General features: G+C 49.1%; 1 protein-coding gene across 1 annotated transcript in view; it reads right to left on the bottom strand.

Annotated features, from left to right (window-relative positions):
* Nucleotides 1-22,339, bottom strand: part of DNAH1 (dynein axonemal heavy chain 1) — a 76,246-nt gene extending 53,907 nt beyond the window's left edge. The window contains exons 1-8 of the mRNA XM_037055722.1: nt 22,253-22,339; nt 18,249-18,549; nt 17,148-17,220; nt 14,865-15,039; nt 14,267-14,423; nt 13,216-13,348; nt 8,938-9,099; nt 8,093-8,345 (exon numbers count right to left, since the gene is read on the bottom strand). Coding sequence (XP_036911617.1) covers nt 8,093-8,345; nt 8,938-9,099; nt 13,216-13,348; nt 14,267-14,423; nt 14,865-15,039; nt 17,148-17,220; nt 18,249-18,515 — 1,220 coding nt within the window. The 5' untranslated portion in view covers nt 18,516-18,549; nt 22,253-22,339. The remainder of the gene's footprint in view (nt 1-8,092; nt 8,346-8,937; nt 9,100-13,215; nt 13,349-14,266; nt 14,424-14,864; nt 15,040-17,147; nt 17,221-18,248; nt 18,550-22,252) is intronic.
* Nucleotides 22,340-25,595: the final 3,256 nt, after the last annotated feature.

Raw genomic sequence — 25,595 nt, 5'->3', positions numbered from 1 at the left:
AAACAAAACAAAACTAGTTTGTTACACTAACAGAGGAGGGCACCCTGTGAACTAGGAATCTTGAAAAAAAAAAACCAAAACCCCAGAACTTCTGGCCAAGATGGAGGCGTAGGTAGACACACTGTGCCTCCTCGCACAACCAAAATAAGGACAACAATTTATAAACAAAAAACAACTGTACTGACTGAAAACTGAACTGTATGGAAATCCAACAACCAAGGAGTTAAAGTAGACACATTCATCCAGACCAGTAGGAGGGGCAGAGTTAGGCAGCCAGGCAGAGAGGGGTCCCGACAAAGCGGTGGCTGGTGGACCCCGGGAGCACAAGGCAGCAGCTGATGGACTCAGCAAGGTGGTGGATTGTGAAGGGGTGCGGCGCACAAGGTGGCTAGTGGACCGCACAGTCCCACATTTGCTCACAGATAAACCAGGTGAAACTGGGCAGTGTGAGAGACCACATAACCTAGGGCTCCAGCGAGGGGAAATAAAGCCTCAAAACACCAACTGAAAGCACCTGTGGGGGTTGAGGTGCTGGGAGAAACTCTCAGCCTCACAGGAGAGTTCATTAGAGAGACCCACAGGGTCCTAGAATGTACACAAGCCCACCCACAGGGAAATCAGCACCAAAAGGGTCCAATTTGCTTGTGAGAAGTGGGGGAAGTGACTGAAATCCAGCAAAGAGTGGAGCAAGCACCACTGTTCCCTCTTGGACTCTGCCCCATAAACAGCATCTCAAACCAGCGACTGGGTTGCTCCATCCAGGTGAACACCTAAGGCTCCACCCCTCACATGTAACGGGTACACTAAGACCAAAATAAACACATACATACATACATACATACATACCCAAATGAAAGAACAAATCAAAGCTCCAGAACAAATACAACTAAGCAATGAAGAGATAGCCAGCCTATCAGATGTACAGTTCAAAACACTGGCAATCAGGATGTTCACATAATTGGAAGAATTTGGTTGCAAATTAGATGAAAAAAATGAATGTTATGCTAAGTGAAATAAAGAAAAATGTACAGGGAATCAACAGTGATGGGAGGGAAACTAGGACTCAAATCAATGGAGTGGACCAGAAGAAAGAAAGAAACATCCAATCAGAAAGTAATGAAGAAACAAGAATTCAAAAAAATGAGGAGAGGCTTAGGAACCTCCAGGACATTGAAAATGTACTAACATCCGAATTATAGAGGTACCAGAAGGAGAAGAAGAAGAGCAACAAGGGGAAAAGTTATGTGAACAAATAATAAAGGAGAACTTCCCCATTCTGGCAAAGGAAATAGACTTCCAGGAAGTCCAGGAAGCTCAGAGAGTCCCAAAGAAGTTGGACCCAAGAAGGAACACACCAAGGCACATCATAATGACCTTAGCCAAGATTAAAGATAAGGAGAGAATCTTAAAAGCAGCAAGAGAAAAGGAGAGAGTAAAGAAGTGCCCATTAGACGGTCAGCTGATTTCTCAAGAGACCTTGCAGGCAAGAAGGGGCTGGAAAGAAGTATTACAAGTCATGAAAGGCAAGGACCTACATCCAAGATTGCTCTATCCAGCAAAGCTACCACTTAGAATGGAAGGGCAGATAAAGTGCTTCCCAGATAAGGTCAAGTTAAAGGAGTTCATCACCACCAAGCCCTTATTATTTAAAATGCTATAGGGATTTATCTAAGAAAAAGAAGATGATAAAATCTTCTATCAACAATTGAACCTAAAACAAAAACAAAAACAAACTAAGCAAACAACTAGAACAGGAACAGAGTCACAGAAATGGAGATCACACGGAGGGTTAGCAACAGGGGAGTGGGAGGAGGAGGGAGAGGGAAAAGGTACAGAGAATAAGTAGCATAGATGGTAGCAGGAAATAGACAGGAGGAGGGTAAGAATAGTATGGGAAATGTAGAAGCTAAAGAACTTATAAGTATGACACATGAACATGAACTAAAGGGGGGAACGTGGGTGGGAGGGGGTGTGCAGGGTGGAGAAAAGTGAAGGTGGGAAAATGGGACAACTGTAATAGCATAATCAATAAAACATATTAAAATTCCAAATCCCTGAAATTAATAGGTGAAAGTAAATATATTTATATAAAGCTACTATAAGAAAAAGAGAGAGAACACTTAAACTGATGAAAAGTCGCCATCTACCCCTCAAAAAGAAAGACAAAACAGGAGAAAACTAATACAACATTGATGTTTTGTTTGATGTTTGATGTTTCTCTCTCGTGTTGATATTTATTTTCCTCTCTCCGTCCCTTCCCCTCTCTCTAGAAATAAATAAATAAAATAGTTTCAAAATATATGTTAAACTATTAAGTAGAAAAAAAGCAACTAAAAATGGGAGGACAAAAGAATGAGAAAAATAGAATGAAATTGAGGATCATTGCATAGGAAATAGAAGGCAGTTAGAAGATTCATTAAAAATGGACAAATCAGATGTTAAAAGCTTAAATAGGAAAGCAGAGAATTATGAGCATTATAAAGGGGTTAAGTACAAAAGAAACAACTAAAATAAAGAAACAAGCCTTCCTAAACACCACGATAAATTTAAAAAGTGAAAGAACAAATAAAATACATCATGTAGAGAAACACTGCATTGTATTATAATAGTTATATTAATTATAACATGAAATAACATGACAAAATTGAGATAAAATGTATCAGCTCTATCACTTATTATAAGAAAAAGATTTTCAATTTGACTCACAAAGACACAATATGCTGAGAACTAGAGACCTATTTAAAACAAAGCAATCCAGAAAGACTGAAAATAGGAGATGGCCAAAGAAGCATCAGGAAGATGGAAACAACAAAAAAGCTAGGTTATAATTCTGATAACAAACAAAGTAAAATTTAAGTAAAAAGCATTAGACCTGATCAAAGACACTTTTTAATGCTAAAAGCTGCAATTCATATATATAACACACAACTCTGACTGGTTAAAAATGAGGATATGGAAGGTAAAAATAATATAATCAGTAAGGTAAATTTTATGGAACATATGTGTATATGAAACTTTTATTTTTTAAAGTATATTTTATTGGAGACTTCCGCCAAGATGGAGGCATAGGTGGAAACACTGTGCCTTCTCCCACAACCAAGTTTGAATACAACAAAGGTTTGGAGAAACAAAGACACAACCAAAGGACAGAAAATTGAATTATACGGAAGTCTGACTACATCTAACCGTTCATCGGGATGGTAAGAGGGGCGGAGCCAGCAGCGAGCAGGGTCGGGCAGGACAGGGCCCCTGGACCCAGGCGCGCAGGCAGACAGGAAGCAGTTGGGGTGCGGGGCAGACCGCGGGCGCATATTCGCACACAGTGAGACAGACCACGCAGGCCCCAGGGAGCGAGGGCTGACGGCGGTGGCACACTCGCGCGCAGTGGGACGAAACGCATGGACCCGGTGACGGCAGCAACTGTGGCACCGGTGAGGGCCGTGGAGGCAGGCAGCCGACAGACGCCATAGTCCCTCTTTGACCCTGCCCCCACATACAACGTCACAACCCAGCGACTTAGTTGCCCTTAGGCACCAGTGAGGGCCGTGGCGGCAGGAGGCGGACAGGACGCCAGAGTCCCTCTTTGACCCCGCCCCCACATACAACGTCACAACCCAGCGACTTAGTTGCCCTGTTCTAGTGAACACTTTAGGGCTCTGATCCTGCTATGGAACAGACACGAACAACCTGAAAGATGGCACAAGAAGAACTCAAAGTCCCAGAGCCAATAACTAAGTGACCAAGAAATTGCCAGCCTCTCAGAAGCACAATTCAGGACACTATTTATCAGGATGCTCACAGAACTGGTAAATTATAGTCACAAATTAGAGGAACAAAGTCACAAATTAGAGGAACATATGAAGGCTAAACTAATTGAAATGAAGGGAGATGCACAGGAAACCAATAGTGATGGAAAGGAAACTGGGACTCAAATCAATGGAATGGACCAGAAGGAAGAACAAAACATCCCACCAGAAAGGAATGAAGAAATGAGAATTCAAAAAAATGAGGAGAGGCTTAGGAACCTCCAGGACATCTTTAAACGTTCCAACATCCGGATTATAGGGGTACCAGAAGGGGGAAAGAAACAGCCACGAGTGGAAAACTTATTTGAACAAATAATAAAGGAGAACTTCCCCAGTCTGGCAAAGGAAATAGACTTCCAGGAAATCCAGGAAGCTCAGAGAGTGCCAAAGAAGTTGGACCCAAGAAGGAACACACCAAGGCACATCATAATTACATTAGCCAAGACCAAAATGAAGGAGAGAATCCTAGAAGCAGCAAGGGATAAGGGGACAGTCACCTACAAAGGAGTACCCATCAGACTGTCAGCGGATTTCTCAAAAGAGACCTTACAGGCAAGAAGGGGCTGGAAAGAAGTATTCCAAGTCATGAAATCCAAAGACCTACAGCCAAGATTGCTTTATCCAGCAAAACTTTCATTTAGAATGGAAGGACAGATAAAGTGCTTCTCAGATAAGGTCAAGTTCAAGGAGTTCATCATCACCAAGCCCTTATTATATGAAATGCTAAAGGGACTTATATAAGAAAAAGAAGATGAAAAATATGAACAGTGAAAGGACAGCAAACACACAGTTATTAACAACCACACCTAAAACAAAAGCAAACCAAGAGGACAGCTAGATCAGGAGTGGAACCATAGAAATGAAGAACACATGGAGGGTTAGAAACAGGGGAGTGGGAGGAGGAGAAGGGGGGAGAAGGTACAGAAAATAGCATAGATGGTAGGTAGAAAATAGATAGGGGGGAGGGCGAGAATAGTGGGGGAAATATAGAATCTAAAGAACTTGAGACACGTGGTTATAAACTAAGGGGGGGAGAATGGTGGGGGAGGGGGTGTGCGGGTGGAGGGGAATGAAGGGGGGAATAGAACAACTGTAATGGTATAATCAATAAAATATATTTTTAAAAAAGCAAGGCATAAAGAACAATATACCTATAAAGACAGATACAACATTTGGAAACCACTATTCTCGCCCTCCCCCCTATCTATTTTCTACCTACCATCTATGCTATTTTCTGTACCTTCTCCCCCCTTCTCCTCCTCCCACTCCCCTGTTGCTAACCCTCCATGTGTTCTTCATTTCTATGGATCCACTCCTGATCTAGCTGTCCTCTTGGTTTGCTTTTGTTTTAGGTGTGGTTGTTAATAACTGTGAGTTTGCTGTCCTTTCGCTGTTCATATTTTTCATCTTCTTTTTCTTATATAAGTCTCTTTAGCATTTCATATAATAAGGGCTTGGTGATGATGAACTCCTTGAACTTGACCTTATCTGAGAAGCACTTTATCTATCCTTCCATTCTAAATGAAAGTTTTGCTGGATAAAGCAATCTTGGCCGTAGATCTTTGGATTTCATGACTTGGAATACTTCTTTCCAGCCCCTTCTTGCCTGCAAGGTCTCTTTTGAGAAATCCACTGACAGTCTGATGGGAACTCCTTTGTAGGTGACTGTCCCCTTATCTCTTGCTGCTTCTAGGATTCTCTCCTTCATTTTAATCTTGGCTAATGTAATGATGATGTGCCTTGGTGTGTTCCTTCTCGGGTCCAACTTCTTTGGCACTCTCTGAGCTTCCTGGATTTCCTGGAAGTCTATTTCCTTTGCCAGACTGGGGAAGTTCTCCTTTATTATTTGTTCAAATAAGTTTTCCACTCGTGGCTGTTTCTTTTTCCCTTCTGGTACCCCTATAATCCGGATGTTGGAACGTTTAAAGATGTCCTGGAGGTTCCTAAGCCTCTCCTCATTTTTTTGAATTCTCATTTCTTCATTCTTTTCTGGTGGGATGTTTTGTTCTTCCTTCTGGTCCACTCCATTGATTTGAGTCCCAGTTTCCTTTCCATCACTATTGGTTTCCTGTGCATTTCCCTTCATTTCAATTAGTTTAGCCTTAATATGTTCCTCTAATTTGTGACTATAATCAACCAGTTCTGTGAGCATCCTGACGACCAGTGTTTTGAACTGTGCATCTGAGAGGTTAGCTATTTCCTGGTCACTGAGAGTTATCGGCCCTGGGGCTTTAAGTTCTTCTTGAGCCATATTTTGGACTGTTCGTGCCTGTTATGTATGAGGATCGGAGCCCTAGGTGTTCACCAGAGCAGGGCAACTCAGTCACTGGGTTGTGATGCTGTATGTGGGGGCGGGGTCAAAGAGGAGCAATGGTGGTCCCATCTGCCGCCTCCCACGGCTGCCAAGGCAGCTGCCACCATCACAGGGGCCCACACATTCCGTCAGACTGCACTTGAATGTGCGACCACAGTCCGCCCTCCACCACTGGGTTGTAAATATAACAGTCAGCCCTCCACCACTGGGTTGTCCCTTGCCCTCTGGGGCCTGCGTGGTCCATCTCACTGTGCGCGAATGTGCGACCTCGGTCAGTCTGCCCCGCACCCTGACTGAGTCTGAGCTGCCTGTGTGCCTGGGTCGGGGGATCTTTCCTGCCCAACCCTTCTCTACTGCTGGCTCCGCCCCTCTTACCGGTCCGGGTTGAATGGTTTGTTTTTGTCGGACTTCCGTATATTTCAATTTTCTGTTCTTTGGCTGTGTCTTTGTTTACTAAACCTTTGTTGTATTCAACCTTGGTTGTGGGAGAAGGCACAGTGTTGCCACCTATGCCTCCATCTTGGCGGAAGTCCTCTCTTTTCATTTTAATGCTGTTTTCCTTGGCCGTGCAGAAGCTTTTTAATTTTATTTATTTTTTAAAAGATTTTATTTATTTATCTTTAGAGGGAAGGGAAGGAGAGAGGGAGAGAAATATCAATGTATGGTTGCTTCTTGTGGGTTCCCTGCTAGGAACTGGCCTGCAACTCAAACATATGCCCTGACTGGGAGTCGAACCATGATCGTCAGGTTCACAGGCCCACACTCAATCCACTGAGCTACACCAGCCAGGGCCTGGAAGCTTTTTAATTTGATGAAGTCCCATTTGTTTATTCCTTCCTTATGTCCCTTGCTCTAGGGGACATATCAATGAAGATTTTGTTGTGTGGAATGTCTGAGATTTTCCTGCCAATGTTTTCCTCTAGGACTTTTATGGTGTTATGACTTATATTTAAGTATTTTATCCACCTTGAATTTATCTTTGTGTATGGTGTAAGCTGGTGATAGAGTTTCATTTTTTTTTGCATGTAGCTGTCTAGCTCTCCCAACATTATTTGTTGAAGAGGCTATTTTTGCTCCATTTTATGTTGGTGACCCCTTTGTGGAATATTAATTGACCATAGAGACTTGGGTTTATTTCTGGGCTCTCTGTTCTGTTCCATTGGTCTTTGTGCCTGTTTCTATGCCAGTACCAGGTTGTTTTGATTACAGTGGCCTTGTAATACAGTTTGATGTCAGGTATTGTGATCTCTCCTACTTTGTTCTTCTTTCTCAGACTTGCTGCAGCTATTTGGGGTTGTTTATGGTTCCATATAAATCTCTGAAATGTTTTGAATTTGTGGTTTTTAACAGATCAATAGATAGATATAGAGACAGAAATGTTTGTGGAGACTATATATATAATATAGTGAAATGTAATAATGTGATAATATATATATATATTTCCCAGATTTGTTTGGTCTAAGAGCCTCAAAGCAATGATTTACCAATAGCAATGAGCACATCTAATGCCTAGATCTTGGCTTCTAAATACTATTCCCCACTAAATGGAACCAGGGCTCCTTGGAGAAATAGCTGATTTCAGGGCTAGGTCTGGGAAAGTACAAGATGAGCCCAGAATTTCTTGCTGCGCCAGGAAGTAAAAACATGCTCAGAGAACAATAGGAACACATCAGAAGGACAGAGGAACCACCTTGAAGGGGGTCCCACTGGACAAATCTGGGACAATTTGAACACCAATATAAGAAATGGTTGCAACAGACTATAACTCTTTGAATAAAGTAAGAACCCATCAGTTCATATTGATAATGAAAGATCTAGAGGTAAACAGGAAATTATTTAAAGTCCAAGAAGCCCATAGCGCAGTGGGCAAGATAGCCCCAAACAGACAAGCATGAAGGTAGCTCTACCCCATGGTAGTGCTTCCTGGAAGTTGTAATGTTTGGGCATGGGGAAAGGTCTGGCAGGTACTCACGAGGGCCCTTTGCGCATCCGGGGCGTGCTCATGGCCCACTGTTTGATTCTGCTTAGGCTTTGCTCATTGAGGAGCCGCTGGCCCTCAGTGGGCATGCAGTCCACATAGAGGTTGTACAGCAGCAGCGCCTCTGTGTTCTTGCGCAAGGCATTGGCCTGGACCACACGCTGTGTGAACACACGTGGGTCCTCAGCAGAGAAGAGAAGCTGGATCCGTGGCACCCAGTATTGGCAGATCAGGAGGGGTGGCCTTCCTGGTGCCAGGCAGGTGCGAGAGAGAAGGGAATAGTCAGTCAGGCTCTCTGGGTTGGAACACCGGGTGCCAGCCTGGCTCTGGGGCTGATGCACGGTAGCACTGAGCAAGGGGTTTACCCCTTTTCTGACCCCCATCACATCTGTGAAATGGGTACGTTGGTACTCCCTGCCCTGCCCACCTCACAGGTTGTCATAGATGGTTGTGAGAGTGCTCTAAAAACTGTTAAGAGCTTTGCACAAATAAGGAGCTATACAGGGGTGACTGTTTACATGCCCATTCCTTGATACCACACCAAAGTGGGCATGCCTAATTAATGGGCCTCAGGCTCCTTCTCACTATCATGCTGAGTTGGTATACCAGTACCAGCTGCTCAGAGTTGGTATATCAAATAATGCCCATTTGCCCTTCCTGAGGTCTCTGGGTGGGTGCTCTGGTTCTCACTGGTTAGGAACAGATAGCCACAGGACAAACAAAACAAGGGAAAATTCCAAAGGAGCAGACTGTGCCCTAAGTGAGGGGTTGGCTTTAGTTACAGGCCAGGTCCAGCCTGAGCTAGGGGTCTTCCTGGATTGGGGGCAGAAAGCTTGTACCTTCCGCAGTGACCCCTCCATTCAGGATGGGTTTCCCCATGTCATCTCGCACCAAGCCCTTCTTGTCTGTCTTGTGCACCAGGTACAGCTTCTTCTCCTTGTCATAGTCCAGGACGCCAACATTGAACCACTGATACTTCAGCTCCCGACTTTTGGGGTCCTCTGAAACAGGAGGGAAACCCACTAGTATTCCCTGTCATGGGGTGAGTGGGGCCTCTCAATGTGGGCAGCAGGTGCTGGGAATGGGTCTTAGAGGTCACTAGTCTAGCCTTACTCCCACCAGGAGGGTAACCTCTGGCTCCAGCAGAGTGGGGGCCCTGCTTCCTCCCAGCTAAGCTAGACTCTGGGGAAGCCCTAGCAGTGGGAGGAGTCACAAGGAGTAGCCCTCTCTGCCTTTGTACTCTACATGACCCCATTGGGGGAGAGAGAAAGAGAGAGGAGGTAGCAGGACTGGGCGAGGAGGCAGGAAAGCCCCAAGGAAGCAGAGACCTATCGAGTTGTAATGGTCATTGTGTATGAGCTAGACCCCTTCAAACTGACCAAGTCCAGGGTGACTTATACCCTTCCCATAGGCTGTCTGTGGCAGTTGAGCCCCTTGACCCCTCTTACCAGGACAGGTTAGGGCAGGGAAGAAGACTGCTGTCCTGCAATGACCTCCAAGGGGGCCTCAGTGCCTGTTTGGTCTGGATGGGCCTCCCATCACTGAAAGTCTACTTCTCCAGCTCACCTACTGCCACTGCACCTCACACTACTTCTCTCCAGCTACACTGGATGTCTGGCTATTCTTGAGACTTTGGAGTTCGCTTTTGCATTTGCTTTGGCTGTGCCCCCTGCCTGGAACAGTCTTCACTCAAGTCACCTCACTAATGGTTTGTTCCCTGCTCAAGTGGTTTCTCATCAGAGAATCATCTCTGCCTAAAGAAGTGTCTTTGCTATAGGCACCCTCTGACCCATTACCCTGCTTGTGTCCCTCAAAGAGCTTAAGTAATGTTGTGTATGTATCCTCTCCTGGTCCTTGGTCAGCCTTTTCACACTAGTGTCAGCTCTCCAAGGGTAGGAGCCACTTTGTCCCATCTTGATCACAGCTGCATCCCTGTACCTAGAATGCAAACTGGTATGTGTAGTAGGTGCTCAATAAACTTTTGTAGAAGTTAGATACATATGGCACAGTGCCAGGCAGAGAAGGCCTCAACACATACTGGATTAAAACAAATGTGGGCACCGGGACCCCACACAGCTGATCCTCCAGAGAGGGCTGAGGTTGGTGGTCAGTGGTCACAGCCAGTCCTTGTAGCTGTCTGGCATGAGTAAATCCCTCCCACTGACCTGCCAACAACAACCAAGGCTCAACTACAAAAAGAGGGTACTCTCAGTCCACAGAAAGGGCACACCTCGATTACCTAGTGTGGGTGATAGAGGAGGCTGTGTCACTGGACCCTACAGAACACCTACTACATTAGGCCACACTACCAAGACATGGAGTCATAGCAGCTCTGTCTCATACATAGAAACAAACACAGGGAGGCTGCCACCAGGAGGAGACAAAGGAGTGTGGATCAAATGAAATAACAGATCAAAACTCCAGAGAAAGAACGAAACTTAATGGAGATAAGCAATCTATCAGATGCAGAGCTCAAAACACTGGTTATAAGGATGCTCAAGGAACTTAGTGAGGACCTCAACAGCATCAAAGACATCCAGTCATAAATGAAGGATATACTATTTGAAATAAAGAATCATTTACAGGAAACAACAATAGAGTGGATTAGGCCAAGAATCAAATCAATGATATGGGACATAAAGAAGCAAAAAAAACCCCAATCAGAACAACAAGAAGAAAAAAGAATCCAAAAAATGAGGATAGTGCAAGCAGCCTCTGGGACAACTTCAAGAGGTCCAAAATTCACATCATAGCAGTGCCAGAAGGAGAAGAGAAAGAGCAAGAAATTGGAAATCTATTTGAAAAAAATAATGAAGAATTACTTCCCTGATTTGGTGAAGGAAACAGACATGCAAGTCCAGGAAGAAGAGAGAGTCTCAAACAGATGGATGCAAAGAGGCCCACTCCAAGACACTTCATAACTAAAATGCCAAAGGTTGAAGATAAAGAGAGAATCTTAAAAGCAGCAAGAGAAAAAAAGTTAGTTACCTATAGGGGAGTTCCCATAAGATTGTTAGCTGATTTCTCAACAGACTCTTTGCAGGCTCGAAGGGACTGCCAAGAAGTATTCAAAGCCATAAAAAGTAGGGACCTATAGCCAAGATTGCTCTACCCAGCCAAGTGATCATTTAGAAAAGAAGGGCAGATAAAGAGCTTCCCAGACAAGAAAACACTAAAGGGGTTCATCATCACTGAGCCATTATTACATGGAATGCTAAAGAGACTTATTTAGGAAAAAGAAGAAGATCAAAACTATGAACAATAAAATGGCAATAAATACAAATCTATCAACAACTGACTCTAAAAAACAAACTTAGCAAACAACAAGAAGCAGAATCATGGATATGGAGTGTGTTTTGATGGTTGCCTGATGGGAGGGGGGAGTGGGGGAATGGGTGAAGAGGTGAGGGGATTAAGAAGTACAAATAGGTAGTTACAGAATAGCCACGGGGATGTAAAGTACAGTATAGGAAATGGAGTAGCCAAAGAACCTATATGCATGACCCATGGACATAAACAATGGTGTGGGAATTGCTTGAGGGAGTGGGAAGTGCTGGGTGGAGGAGGACATAGGGAGCAAAATTGTGACAACTGTAATAGCATAATCAATAAAAATAATTAAAAAATAAACGCGGGCAATACAGAGTGAACCAAGGAAGGAAGAAGGTCTGAATCCCCAGAAAACACTCCCTGGAGGTTGATGCCAGACAGATGAGTAAAGGAGGTTGCTGTACGTAGTATACCTCACTAGCTTTGGTTCTGTTTTTGCTTTTCCTTCCCTTCCTAGTAAGTTTCCTTTTTGAAAATACTGACCTTGACTTGGCTCAGCGTAAAGAAAAAGATGTCATAAGAAACCCTCAGCAGAAAACACGAGTTCTCTGCAGAAATGCTCCCTGAGAGTCCCTCCTCCTGCCTCAAAGGCCAGGAGCTGTTTGAAGGGGTGCAAACAGAAGCACTCTGGGGAAGCCGGTACTAGGTGCACTTAGGGTTAATGCAGCCCCAAACATCCTGGTTTTATCACCAGGAATTGGCGATCTGGGTACAATTGAGTTAAATTATTTTTGTAATTAAGTAAAAATAAAGGGAACATTCTGAGCTTCTTGTCTAGTTCAGAAAAATTGATTTCAGCATTAACCTGATTTTAAATCAAAACATAAAGTTAACAGCATGCTCAATGGACCCACTGAGGGCCCCCTGGACACTGAGCAGTCTTAAAACCAACATGGCTCTTATACTCCTATCTGCCACTGGGCCCACTCTTCGCTCTACAGTGGTTTGTCCACCCATTGGCAGGAAGCAGAGCAGCCCTCAGCCCTGCACACGGGCATGGCTACCTCCAACTTCCAACCCCATGACCAAGGCTTTCTAGGACACCTGCACAGAACCAGCCACACAGGCCAGGGTAGAGTCTGTGGAAGCTTACCCTGGTACTGTTTCTAGCAGCGGCCAGCTGGAGAGAGTCTCCACAGCTCACAAGGCAGACCCAGGGTCAATACACACAAGGTAGAGCAAATCTGGGCACCAGCGTGGGTATGTGTGTGTGGGTTTGATAGTGGTTGCAAATGGATGATGGTAGGTGAGCGTGTGTTGGTAAAAATGTGCATATGAATGTGCCTGCATGTGTTTGTGAGTGTGTGGGATGGGTGTGCAACAATGAGCATGCTTGTGAATATGTGTGATGGTGTGTCTGTGTGTTTGCAAGTGTGTGAGTGTGTGTGATAGTGTGTGTGATAGAGAGGTGGCAGGCACCAGTTAGAACTGGAGCAATAGTGATTTCTCGGTGGTGAGATGGAAGGGCTTGAACTGTGCCCCTTATGCATGTGCATGTTTTTTATTACCAATAAGTCAAAGTTGTTTTGTGTTTTTAAGACCAGACACCATCCAGCTGTCCCTTCCCCAGCCCTCCCACTAACGTCATCCCTGGCCCCTGCATTTCCTGCCTCTGTGTGACCAGCCCCTTGGCCAGGATCCTAGCTGGGATGTCTTAAAAGGTGGGTGGGGCTCTCATCTCTCAGGGCTGCTAAGCCCCAGGGCAGCCCAGGAATCCCTGGCAGAGCTGGGAGGATGGGAGGGTACAGACCAGGATCCTGCCCCCCAACCAGGCTGGTCCTGCTCACCATGCCCCAGGAAGTCATTGGTGGGCAGGAGGGCTTTTCCTGGGACTGGTTTCCTGTCCTGAGACCCTGGCTCCAAGCCCAGGTCGAGCCATTCACTGGGAGTCCGGCAGTCAAACTCCTCATTGTCGAACACCTGAAAGAAAGCAGCCACCATCAGGAGGAGGCAGACCAACCCAATGGGTCCTGAGGAGTCTGGGCACGTCGGCACCTGGGGTGCCTACATAGGCTCCTCCCCAGGTGCAGGTGCTGCAGACTGGGAACCAGAGAGCTGAGCCCCGCCCTCTGCTGCTCACAGGTGCCCGTGAGTTCTGGCTCTATGAAACCCAGGATCCTTGTCCAGCCAAGCCACCCTAAGGTTCAGGCAGAAGGGTACCTGGGGACACAGTGGGATATGGGCTCTCTTCCCCACTGCCCAGAGTCATCCAGCTCAGGCCCAAGGTAAGAGATGACCCTTGGATTTCCCTGAGCACCCCACCAAGACTTGGAAATGATGAAGATTTAGGGTTGTCAGGAGACCACCTTCAGCGGGGCGATGTGCATATGGATTCACTCCAGATGCCTTCCTGCAAGACACATTTAGGGCCACGGAGGGGAAGGGGGAGAGGAGGGTGAAAGCCAGAGCAGGCTAACCTCCCCCTTTCTCCTCCTGGGTCTCAGTGTGCCTGTCAGTGCCCAAAAGGGGCTGCAATGATGCCTTCCTCCACTCCTGGTCTCCCTATCTTGGTGAGCCCAGAGCAGTGGTCAGGGAGGCCTGCACATATTCCACAGTCCAGCTGGGCTGCTTCTTGGTACCTGTGGAGTGGGTGGGGGAAGGAGCATATAGGCTACCAAGGTTCCCAGGGAAACAGTGGAGAATCAGCCTCCCATGGGTCTTGGGGCCCCTCTGTCTCAGGCTAGGATGTTTGAGACCCCTGCGGGGCTCCAATTATGCAGTTGCCCTGTTTGGCAAGTAAGCACTTGTGATTGCCATGGGATCCCCTTTCTGGTTTGGCCCCTCAGCCAGGATCATGTACCCCCCTGACCACCAGCCCTCCGTGGAAGCTGTGCTCACCTTCAGTGGGAGATAAATGGGGAAGAGCGGGTCATTGCCCTGCTCGATGGTCTGGGGGTGGTAGGCGTCTGGGTGTCTGGGCATGAGCTTGTTGGAGTCGATGCCCTCTCTGGCCAGCAACTGCTCAATGTCCAGGCTCAGGTACAGCCTCTTCCTTCTGGTGGAGGGAGACAGGGAATCTCATGACTGCTTGTGTGAGGTGGCTGGCTTGGTAGGTGTTAGCAAAAGCCCACGGGGTAGAGGTAGTAAGGATGTGGCCCAGGGACCCCTTCAGGGCAACTTGTGACTCTGGGACTCATCAGGGAGTAGTGTGATGGCTGGAACTGGTATTCTGGGCTCCAATTGCCTTTCTGTCCTGCCTGGTAGTTCTACCACATTGACCCAAATATCACCCTCTCCAGTTCCACAGCATGAAAAGCAATTTGTTCATATCAAGAGGCCAAAGGACTAGTGGGTTTGATTGGAACACTTGCACACAGGCTCATTTTAGTGACCTCTGGTGTGAGAATGGTCACTGAATTGCCTGCCATCCCTCACCCTGAGTTGGGAAGACACGGCCTTCTGAAGACAGGCCCTCCCCCAGCCCACCCAGCCTTACCTCTCAATCTCAGTCTTTCGAGGGCACTGGCCTGGCAGCACCAGGAAGGGCACCTGAACCTTGGGCTCGTAGGCCTGCAGTGGGAAGTCAGCCTGGGTGAGCAACTGGGTGGTAGGCCCGATACGCTGCCGCTCCAGGCGCTCCCCGAAGTCCTCGGGAACCTCAAAGGTTGTAACTATAGGTAGAGGAAGGGGCAGGAGCTGCAGAGACTCCGGCTGGGGCCCAATACCCCTGCTCTAAGACAAAGCACTAGGCAGGGATTGGGCATACACACTGCTTTGGGGCATGGAGTCTCAGAGCTAGCCTATGGTCAGGCAGTGGCAGGAGAAGCCAGACATAGCACCAGGCACCCAAGGGAATGCAAGCCTGAGGGATGAGGGCCTCCAGAAGGTCTGTTAGATCCTGTTCTAAGCTCAGAGCCATCACGCTGCCCATGACCCCAGCACCAGTGGCCACTGCTCAAGCCAGATGCTAAATCAAACCACGAATGAGGATTATAACTAGACAGGAGGGCTAAGTGGTAGCTCCCTGCATATTTGGGATCTGTTCCTGCTACCTCTGCCCTAGAGGCCCCCCCAAAGCATATGAGTCTGAAGACCATTCACTCCCTGGGACCATTTATTGACTCCAGGCATCCTGGATAGTGTAGAGTAGGGGCACCCTGCCCTGGGCCCCGGGGGACTTTCAAGTCACAAAGTGGACATCCTACTGAGACGACCAGGACAGGCAGAGGCTTTCACTCCAGGTCTCAGGGGAGGGGAGCTGGTGGATACAGGCCTACTAATAGGGTGACCATTCCAATTTGCCTGGGAGTGAGGTGTTTTCAGGATTCAGGCTGTTAAGCAGAAAATTCCAGAAAAACTGAGACCGTCGAGATGGGAAATGAGGTATGGAATATGCTCCAGGAGATAAGCCACCTTCCCCAGGAGCTGGCTGGGCTCAGGATAGCCAGGTGATGACTCCCCTCCACTCCCCTGGGAGGCCCTGGTGACCTTCCTTGGACCTGATCATTTCTGAGGCTCAGCAGAGGCCACCTGCCTTCAGATGAAGTCCATCTCTCACCAGAGCTGTCAAGTACTGGGGAAACCTCACTGCCTCACAGCACCAAAAAGTCCTGGCCAAGAGGGCTGTTCTCAGACCCCCAAGCACCTGCTCTTGAGCCTGTGGGTCTGTGAGACCATTCCACTCCCAGAATCATGGGTTTCTGGCCCTGAATCTCAGGGGCCAAGAAGGAGCCAGAGTGAGGAGAACAAAGCGAGGCCTCTGGCCCCTGCTGCATCCATGAGCCTGAGGCAGGCTTCTTCAACATTCCCCTCTTTGCCTCATGGTTGGGGTCGAAGAGCTGCTGACCAGCCCGACCTTACCCTGCCATGGGTGGTAGAAGCATCATTCCCTGTTCCCAGTAACCCCGCAGCTCTCACATCTGTGGTTTGTAACAATTTTCTGGGCCACATATACTTGTGAGTCTGGATCCTCAGATCACAGCACAAATGCTCACGCATGTGACATCTCCTGTGCCACTTTGGGAGGTCCACAAACCCCATAAGGCCCTTGGGCTCCTACAGCACTAATCTGGGTAGTGCCAGCAAGGAGCTAGGCCTCCGCTAGGGTTGGAGAGGACTGGCAGACAGCTGGAACCAGGGGGTATTTGTGCCTGATCTAAGGGGGCAGGCTCCCTGTCTGCCGGCCAGGTGGGAGGGCCCCACCTAATTCCTGACTGTCACTCAGGGCCCTGCCTTGCTGTTGTCTCTCCTGGAGCCACCCTATCCTTCTCTCTGCCAAGGGGGACTGCCCCGCTCCCCCCCTCCCTGCAGACCTGGCGCAGTCCTTACAAAACTCATCAGAGAGAAGAGTCTTTTTTCCCTCCAGGAAACATCTCCAGGACACAAGGGCCTGCGTCAGGCCCTCTTCTAGAGGCTGAGGCCCAAGTGGGGAACAGTTCAGACACAGTTTTGGCCTTCTCCAAGCCCTGTTCCAGGGGAGGCAGTCCTGGATGTATTTATTTACATTAAATATACATGTAAATGCCCTACCCCCACCCCCAGCTGGGTGGAGGGAACTGGAACCATGGCTCTCAGCAACCCCAGTTCCCCAAGGCCCTTGTCACAGCTCTGCTAAGAGGAAAGCACTCAGTGAACCCCCAGTTCAGTGAGCTGGGCCCTTACAAAGCACCTCATCTCTTGTCATCCTCATTTTACATTCGAGGAAACTGAGACCTTCAGCCTGAGGCTAGAGGCCCTGCTTCTAACTGTACCTGCTCACCTAGCTCTCCAGGGCACTGACCTCTTGGGGAGAACTTGTCAAGGTCGGCCTGCCGTAGGAGGTTCTGGTTCACGCAGGGGCCACGGCATACTTCCTAGAACCAAACCCCAGAACCCCAAGGCAGAATGAGCATCCTGGGGACAGGCAGGACCTGGGAGGCACCCCAAGGCCAGGTGTCTTCCCCAAGTCCACTGGGGAGCACCACAGGGGTATGGGGGTAGGGCGGAAATAGTGAATTTGTACAATTCCTTATTCGGGGGCTACGGTGGACCACAAGTCGTCACCACCTGGGACACCCCTGGCCCTACCTTGTTCTGGCCCTGTACTGCCCACTCTGAGAACACTGTTAGTGTGTGTTCAGGAACCAAGTCACAGGACAGAGGTACTGCATGGTCAGCAGGGGTCTCTGTGTGGACCTCCCCTCTCAAGGGCCACTCTGGCACCCCAGGCGGTGTGGGTATCAGTGGGTCCTTGTCCTATCTCTCTTGGCCTCTCTCCCCCACCTAAACCCTTCCTAATGCTGTCTGATGCCTGTGGGGCTCCATGAACTCTTCCCTAGCCACCCCGTCTCTGTTCTGTCCCTGCCCCAAGCCTCTCTCTCTCTCCTTACAGTATACCCTCCTCCCCCACATGGCCATTGGCTCTGTCCGGGACCCCAAGCCTTTGTACCTTCTGCACCTTCTGCCTGGACACTGCCCCCAGCTGCTTTCTTACCATCTCTTAGATCTCAGCAGTTTGCCACCTCATCCAAGGACCCCCTCCCAAACCAGAGCGGGGGGCAGGGAGGTAACTCCCTGCTAAAGCCATAGCTCCATGACAACAGAGACGTGGATATCTCATCTTCACTGTCTCCAGTGCTCAGTTCAGGGCCTGTCACGCAGTAGGTGCTCAGTAATGAATTGCTGAGTGAGTGAACAGATGAATAGATGAACAGAAGGATGAATGAAAGGGGTGGTGGGTGGGTGGATGATGGACAAATTGACAGATGGATAGACGGATGGATGGATAGATAAGTGAACAAATGAACTGATGAATAGATGGGTGGATGGACGGATGGAAGGATGGGCAAATGGAACCCACAAGTGGGGCTCAGGCTTGGTAGGGAACAGTTGCCACACTCACCCCAAGTTGATCCAAGGTTCCAGGGCTGAGGATGTCAGAATAGAATCCACGCTGCTTCATCAGTGGATACTTCTTTTCGGTGCTTTTCCGGGAGGGTAAAGGTGGGGGGTTGGGATAAGGGCTTGGAGGAGGTTTCTCTGACCCAGAATCTGGTCCTGGGTTATGTTCTAGGCCTGCATGATTCCTCCTCGGACTATACTTTTGGCTGCATTCTGGGTCCTGAGGGGTCCTTCCAGGGCTGCAGCCTCCTGTGTTAGGCTGTTCCATGCTGTTTCTCAGGGCAATGGCCCAGCCAGAGATCCTAAGAGAAGATATTGGCATCATTGGGCCTTTGCCAGCCTCTTGTCAGTCCCTAGGGACACCACAACACAGGACGCCTCACTTGCCACCTGAATCAAGCACATCCTCTTGTGCATGGAAAGAGAAGAGGGAACATGGAGGGAGTGGTCTCTGCCTGATCTGGAAAGTCACACAGAGCAGGGAAGTTCCCGCTGGAGACAGGCCTTCCCTGCGTGCTGCAGTGAGAAATGAGACAGTCAGAGCTGAGTGAAGAGAGTCTGGGAAGCTCTGCAAATGTCCCTCCCCCAATGCATCCTTCTGCACTTGCCCACCTGCTCTCCGCCATGTAACAGAGCAAGGCCTGGCTTCTCACAAGGGGAGACAAAGTGGACAGCCCACAGCTCACTCACTCGAAAAAGGGCCCTGTTTGGTTTCCCTTCAAATGACTTTTACCCACAGCAGCCCCAGTGTCCAAATAGAGCGGCCCAGCCCTGCTGGTTGCCCTGCCTCTCCCCATGTGGGGATGGGGCCGTGCCCTGCCTCCCCCATCCACTCCTGCCACCCAACCATACCCCAGGATTCAGAGGACTAAGTGGCCTCCACAGAGGGACCCTGACCCTCCAGGGGCCATAGATCCCACTGCCAGAAACTTTGCTCAGGGTCAGGTCAGTTTAGAAAACATATACCCTCCTCTCTCCCCAAAAGGAGTAGCAAATGTGCCACTGGGTTATATAATCATCCACCATCCCAAGGTCAAGGGTGTGCAGAGTTTTCATTGTCGGTGAACAAGTCCTTGCCAAGCCTCTGTTGCTTTTGGCTACTTCAGAATGCATCATGGGGAGGGGGAACTCCTTGGTCAGGGGAGCATTACAAGAAATGGGACAAAGATATGGGGAAAGAAAGGTTTTCATATAATACTGATGCAAAAACAAAAGTGAGTGAGTCTACAATCATCTCAATAAAAATTTCAATCAAATTCCTTCCTCTTAACAAAAGGAAATAGGGACCTGGTCCAAGTAACACCCCCTCCTCCTTTCACATTCCATTTCCCACCCCTGCCCCCGCCCCCCGAATATGAGGAGGAGGCAGCCAGGAGCTTGCAGTACAGGCTGCTCTCTGGGCTTGGTGTTCCAGTCCCTGTCATGTCCATTTGAACCATCATTGAGACTGGCTGGTGTAGGTTTCCTGTTGGGTCATGGCAGGGGCACCTTGCCTGGACTGACCTGAAAGGTGGCTGGGCAGCTGGGAACGTTTGGAGCAAGCTCCCTCCCAATGCTGAAGCAGCCTGCAGCTGCTGAGTCCATTTCTAAGAAGCGGGTGGTGAGTTGGCAAGACCACTTGAGGGACTGTGGAGGGCAGATGGGGCTCTGGTTTCTATCTAGCCGTATCCCACCAGAACTCTGCTCTCTGAATTCACTCCCTGGTGGCCAGCTGCTTCCTAGGGCAGGTACTGAAAACAACGCTAAGCTTGGTCTACCCCTCTGACAATCACCAGCCCCTCCCAGAGCACCCTGAAGAACAGAGGAGCCTCTGAGGATCAGCCCTATCATGGCTGCAAACCTACAGATCTCGGCCTCACCTTTGAACACATGGAGCAGGCCTTGGAGAGACGAGGGTCCCTGCTCCACAGAAAAGCGTCCCATTTCTGTTTCCCCAGCTCCTAAACAAGCTTGAATATGCTCAGCTGCTGCACTGGTATGTTATAAGGATTGACAGAGATATGCAAAAAATGCAAAAAATGTCCAGGAAACCAGTGTCACTGATGGCAAAAGGAGTCTGTGATGGGGGTGATTTGCTGCCCCTTTGCAACATTTTCCTCTGAGCAGGTGGGGAGTGTCTAGGCAGGTCCCGAGAAGGAAGGTGGGAGTGTGAGCTGCAAACCCAGAGTCCTGTTTTCTCTCTGTCCCTCAGCCCTTCACAAGGATCAACAGCTGCCTTCTAGTCCCCCTCCTCCAGCTCTGGGCACTTGTACATTGCCAATGTCCACAGGACCTGTGACACACAGACAGGTAGAGAGACAGAAACACCTCTCTCTTCTGTCACAGCCCCATGGGTGATGGTAGCCTCTTCATGGGAATGGGCATGGCTGGCAAGAGGGTTCCCATCCAGACCATTTGTGTGCCGGAGTTGGCCAGTAAGATGCCATGAGTGATCCAGTGTTGGGAATGGTAAATATTATTAAGAGGTTTGGATGTAGTTCATGCATCATCTCATTTAAAACTCAGGTAGAAACAGAGACCATCTTCACTGCTCAGAGGTGGGAAAAACAAGGCTCAGAGAGGTTAAGTAACCTATGCAAGGTCACACAGCCAGCAAGAGGCACAGTTGGAATTGGAAACCAAGTTATTTTCCCCCCAGTCAGATCAACCAGCCCTAGTCAGAGCCCTATTATCTGGAGCTAGAGGAAGCTTCAGGTTGAACTCATTGACATTCAACACCATGTGGCCACCCCGGCCAGGCACTGCACTGGATGGACATGATGAACCAGGGTATTCGATCCTCACAACAGGGTTTTGTTTTTTTTTTTTTAATCACCAGTCCACAAGCAAGGAAGCTAAGGTTTAGAGAAGTAAGAAACTTATGAAGGACACACAACCAGTATGGAAACTGAAGTTTTCCTCTCTGGCTGATGTCAAGGTCCAAGGTCCGTGTCCCTAGCACCACTACACAGTTCTCAAACTGTGTACCAAGGAACCCTGAGGTTCTGCAAAGTGTGTACCTGCGGGGAGAAGGGCCTAAGCAGGAGGGCCTCTAAGCCACCCACCCCTGATTCAACAAGGGCCCTGTTCCTTCATGTTTCAGGTCCCAGGGTCCTGTGTAGGATTTCATTTGACAAATAGGTCTGTGGCTTAAGGGTTTTTGAAAGTCTCTGTCCTTGTGGGGCCACCTGGCAAATGATACTGTGGATGCTAATAACCCCACAGACTTTGGCTCTCTCCGCCCTTTCGGAGCACTCACCTGATGTGACCTGATCTGTGTTCCTGCCGCTGAGACTCCTCCCTCCCGTGAACATCTCCCCTTATTATAAATGTAAACATCTGTCTCACCTGTGTGCTGAGCATGAGGGCTGAAAATGCAGAAATTTTCCAGTAACATTGATCTTTAGAACCTTTGTACTTAGCACGGGGCTGACACAGCCTTCATATATATATATATATATATATATATATATATAGAGAGAGAGAGAGAGAGAGAGAGAGAGAGAGAGAGAGTGTGAGTGAGTGTGTGAGAGTGAGTGAGTAGGTGCCTGGAAAGTGTTTGCCTAGTTACTGAATGAATGGAGTGAGTAAAGGGAGGCGGTTGATCTCTGTAACCACTGGTGAGATAGGTGGCATAATACTCTGCCAATTTAGAGATGGGGACACGGAGGACTAAGGAGACTGGATGTGGTCACGATCAGGAGAGAAAGCGGGTGGCTGGCTAATAAGGACCAGAATCTCGGCTCCTTCCCTGCCTGGGTCTTCCAAAGGAGGAAGGAAGAGAGGAGCAGGGTCCCCAAAACCGGTCCGGTAAATACAGGACTTTATCTCCAACGCTGTTTTAAAATGCGCCCACTCCTTTCTCACTTGCTAAGGCTCAGGAAACTGCGCTCAAATTCGGGGGCAGGGATGTGGAACCGGGGCTGGGAGGACGTCCTCCTTACTGTCATGCCTATTCATCCTCTGCGCCTTTTGGGGTCCCCCTGCCCGTGCTCGCCCTGCCAAACCTCCGCCCCACAGACCTACCCGCTGCACCAAGCAACGTCGCGTCTGGTGGCAGGTCTCTAGGGAGGTAGGTTGGGCCTGTTGCTAAGGGGCCGGACCATCCGGCTCCGTGGGGTCGGAGCTTCCGTTGGAACCTCCAAGCCTGCACCAGCCTCCCCCGCACCCTCCGCAACTTGGTTCCTCCCCTCTGCCCCCCCCCCCGNCCCCCCCCCCCCCCCCCCCCCCGCCCTCCGCCCCCACTTGTTGCCTCCCCTTCCTGGACCTGGGCCACTTTGGAGGGGTGGGAAAGTGTCAGCCCTCTAGGCTGTCAGATCCAGGCCCCACAGTCCCTCTTCCCTCTCAGACTCTTTTAAAATAGCAGACAATACAGCCAAATGCAGTGAATCCTGTTTTTTTTTTTTTAGCTTTGTAAATAATTTGGGGAGAATAATAGGGGAAATTTACAAACTGGGAGTTTGCATTTAAGCCACAGCTGCAGGACCAGTGGCTAAGTTATTGCTGAAAGGGTGGCTTCTGGTTCTCTCCAGGGGGTGCTCAGCGGAACAGCCACCCGTGGCAACTCCTCCTCCTGTGCCTCCTCAAGGTGGGCGGTGGGCGTGCCTGCACCCCCTCCCTAGTTTCAGGCATCCCATTGCTCCAGTGACCTCGCATGGGTTCAGGCTTTTATACTCCTGCCTGTCCTGGATATTAAACTATATTTAATTCTCTTAGATGTGATAATGGTATTGTGGTTATATAGGAGACTGTCTGTGTCTTAGCTGATGTGGACTGAAAATTTTCAGGACAAATGTCACAATGTCTTCTGCTGTGACTTCCCTTTCAAGCAGTTCTGCAAAATTGATATATAGGTAAGTATAGGTAGCTCCTGGCCACATAGCTCACTTGGTGACAAAATCATCCAGATGTGCCAAGGTTGGGGGTTTGATTCCTGGTCAGGGCACATACAAGAATTAACCAATGAATGCATAAAGTGGAACAATAAATCAGTGTATCTCTCTCTCTCTCAAATCAATAAAATTAAAAAAATATATAGTTAGGGGATAAAGCAAAAGTGGTCCAAGAATTAGGGGGTCTGAAGGTTTACAGATGTCTACGCTACCAGTCTTTAAATTTCTCTGTAAGGAAAAGAGGTGGTTTACAAACCAAAACAAAATTTTAAAATCACCCCACCTTAACCTGAGAACCCCTGCCCAGAACCTTCTCAGAATTGGTCCCATTTTATAGGTGGGGAAACTGAGGCTTGGTAAGACAGGTTGGTATTAGAGGAGGTAACAGGGCCTCACTTATTACATAAATGTCCTATTTGACATTTTAGTAATGCTGGCTTGGTGCCAGGCCTATGCTGGGCACTAAATGTCCAGATTTGAACTGGACCCTGTCCCTGCCATAAAATGTCTGTTCAGTTGGAGAGCCAGAGAGGCCAGGCCTCAGGAACTCAGAGGGAGATGGTGATTCAGCCTTTGCACAGGCTTTTGCTTCCTCTGTCCGGAACGTCTCCACTCCTACTCTTGGCCAACTCCTTTCCATCCTTCAAGACCCTATGCTGGTGCAACCTTTCCTGAGCCCCAACCATGGTTTTATTTGCTTTCCTTGTTGGCATTCACACGATAGGTACTCAGTGCGTACTGTGGGAGGAAGGAAGGAGGGTGAAGAGGATTGGAAGCAAGGGTGGCTATAGCTTCCAGGGGGAAGAGACCCCCCCAAAGCCCTGTTTTGGGCAGCCTGACTCCTCTGTGGATCTGGGGATAGGCTGTGTACCCCACTCAACCTGTGGAGAGGCACTTGCTTCCCTGCTTTTGTCTGACACTTCCCATACTGGGTACAGCTGTCCAAAAAGCTGCAGTACCCATCCAGTTGCCAGGGCAACATCAGCCCATGGTGGGACGTCAGGGATGACAGGGGCAGAGTGCTGATCCTGAAAAGTTGCCAAGCAACACAGTGGGTTGGTGACATCATGGGGGCCATGGCTGTTGGACACATAAACAGGCCACTGCAGACAGGATGCACTCTCAGGAGGGTCAGCTCACAGGGTCACTCATCCTCCACTGTGCAATGATCACTGTTATGCCCGTGAGCTGGCAGGTGGACTTCAGTAGTGGGGACCAGGGAGGGACTGCTTTCCCCAGCAGCCCTGGCAGCTCCACCTTATACCTCCACATGTGTGGACAATGGGTGTGACTGCCTCCCTCTCTCCCTGGCAGGAGACTGTGGCTCAGTCTCTGTCTCAGGTGCCCACCCTCTAAAGCCCCCATCTAATTCAATGGTTGGGCATGGGATCAGGCTCTGGTGTCCCTGCCCTGCCTGGAGGCCACCATATCTACTTGTTCCCTGGGAGAAGAACAAGGAGCTGAGCCATGAGACCACCCTGAGCTCCTTGCCCCTCCTATGACAGGAGGGCAGTCTCCTGCCCTGTACAGGCTAAAAAGGAGGTCAGATTTGCTCTTGTTGAAATGAGGGGAGAACAGGTTTCTGCCAGTGCTTGTAGGGGGCAGTTCTCTGTCCATCTCTGGTGGCCCGGAAGCTCAGGGCTTTGGCAGACAGACTGCTGAGGGTGCCCTGCCCCAGACCATGCCTTTCAGGCAAGGGGTGTGAGGGCATCACAGACCCGTGCTCCCTCTCCCCGTGCCTTCTTGCTGGCAATGCTGAGGCAGGAGCACTGCTTCACCGGCCACAGAGATGAAAGGTCCCAAGTGAATGGGAGACAGAACAGACCCTTCACGTGGCTGGCCCACTGGAACAGAGAGCAACAGACATCCAGGCGAGGTGGCTGGAGCTACCTGCTCTCTGCCTGCCCCCAGCAGGCCTGTTGGGGCCCCAGGATCTCTCTCTGGGTTGCTAGGCCAGGGGCTCTAAGCTGCCGCCAAGTGAAACCAAGTCATAGGCATGAGGTGTGTCAGAGAGGGCAGAGTGAGGTCTGGAATTCACTCTCTCCCCCTGCCTCCCCTGACCCTCCCTCATGCTGCCATTGGCCAACTGGCCTCAGCAGCTCTGACCAGAATTTTTCCTGATAAATAAAAATGGAGACAATTGGCCTGCTTTGATCCACATGGCCTGCCTGACAGTCCAGATCACAAGGAGGAGGAGAAGGATTGAGAACCACTGGCCCATGGATGCCCAGTTCTCATGCCGGTCCCCAGCCAAAACCCATTCCCACATGTACTCACGTTCAGCTTCCCGGCTGGAATCTCCTCTCTCTTTCAGTTTTTCTACAGCTTTCCATCCCGTCTCAGGCTACACCTCTTCAGCAAGCCTTCCCTCAGCCCACAGAACACATTCACATTCTCCTCAGGGGTCCCGGAGGACTATGGTTATTAGCATTTGGTAGGCAACCATACAGTGGTCACTGTTGTGTCCCCAACTGGAG

The sequence above is a fragment of the Sturnira hondurensis genome, unplaced genomic scaffold (assembly GCF_014824575.4).
Source record: "Sturnira hondurensis isolate 20B ecotype Veracruz unplaced genomic scaffold, ASM1482457v3 Scaffold0008723, whole genome shotgun sequence".
Classification (NCBI taxonomy): Eukaryota; Metazoa; Chordata; class Mammalia; order Chiroptera; family Phyllostomidae; genus Sturnira; species Sturnira hondurensis.
This window is presented reverse-complemented; position numbering and strand designations above follow the sequence as displayed.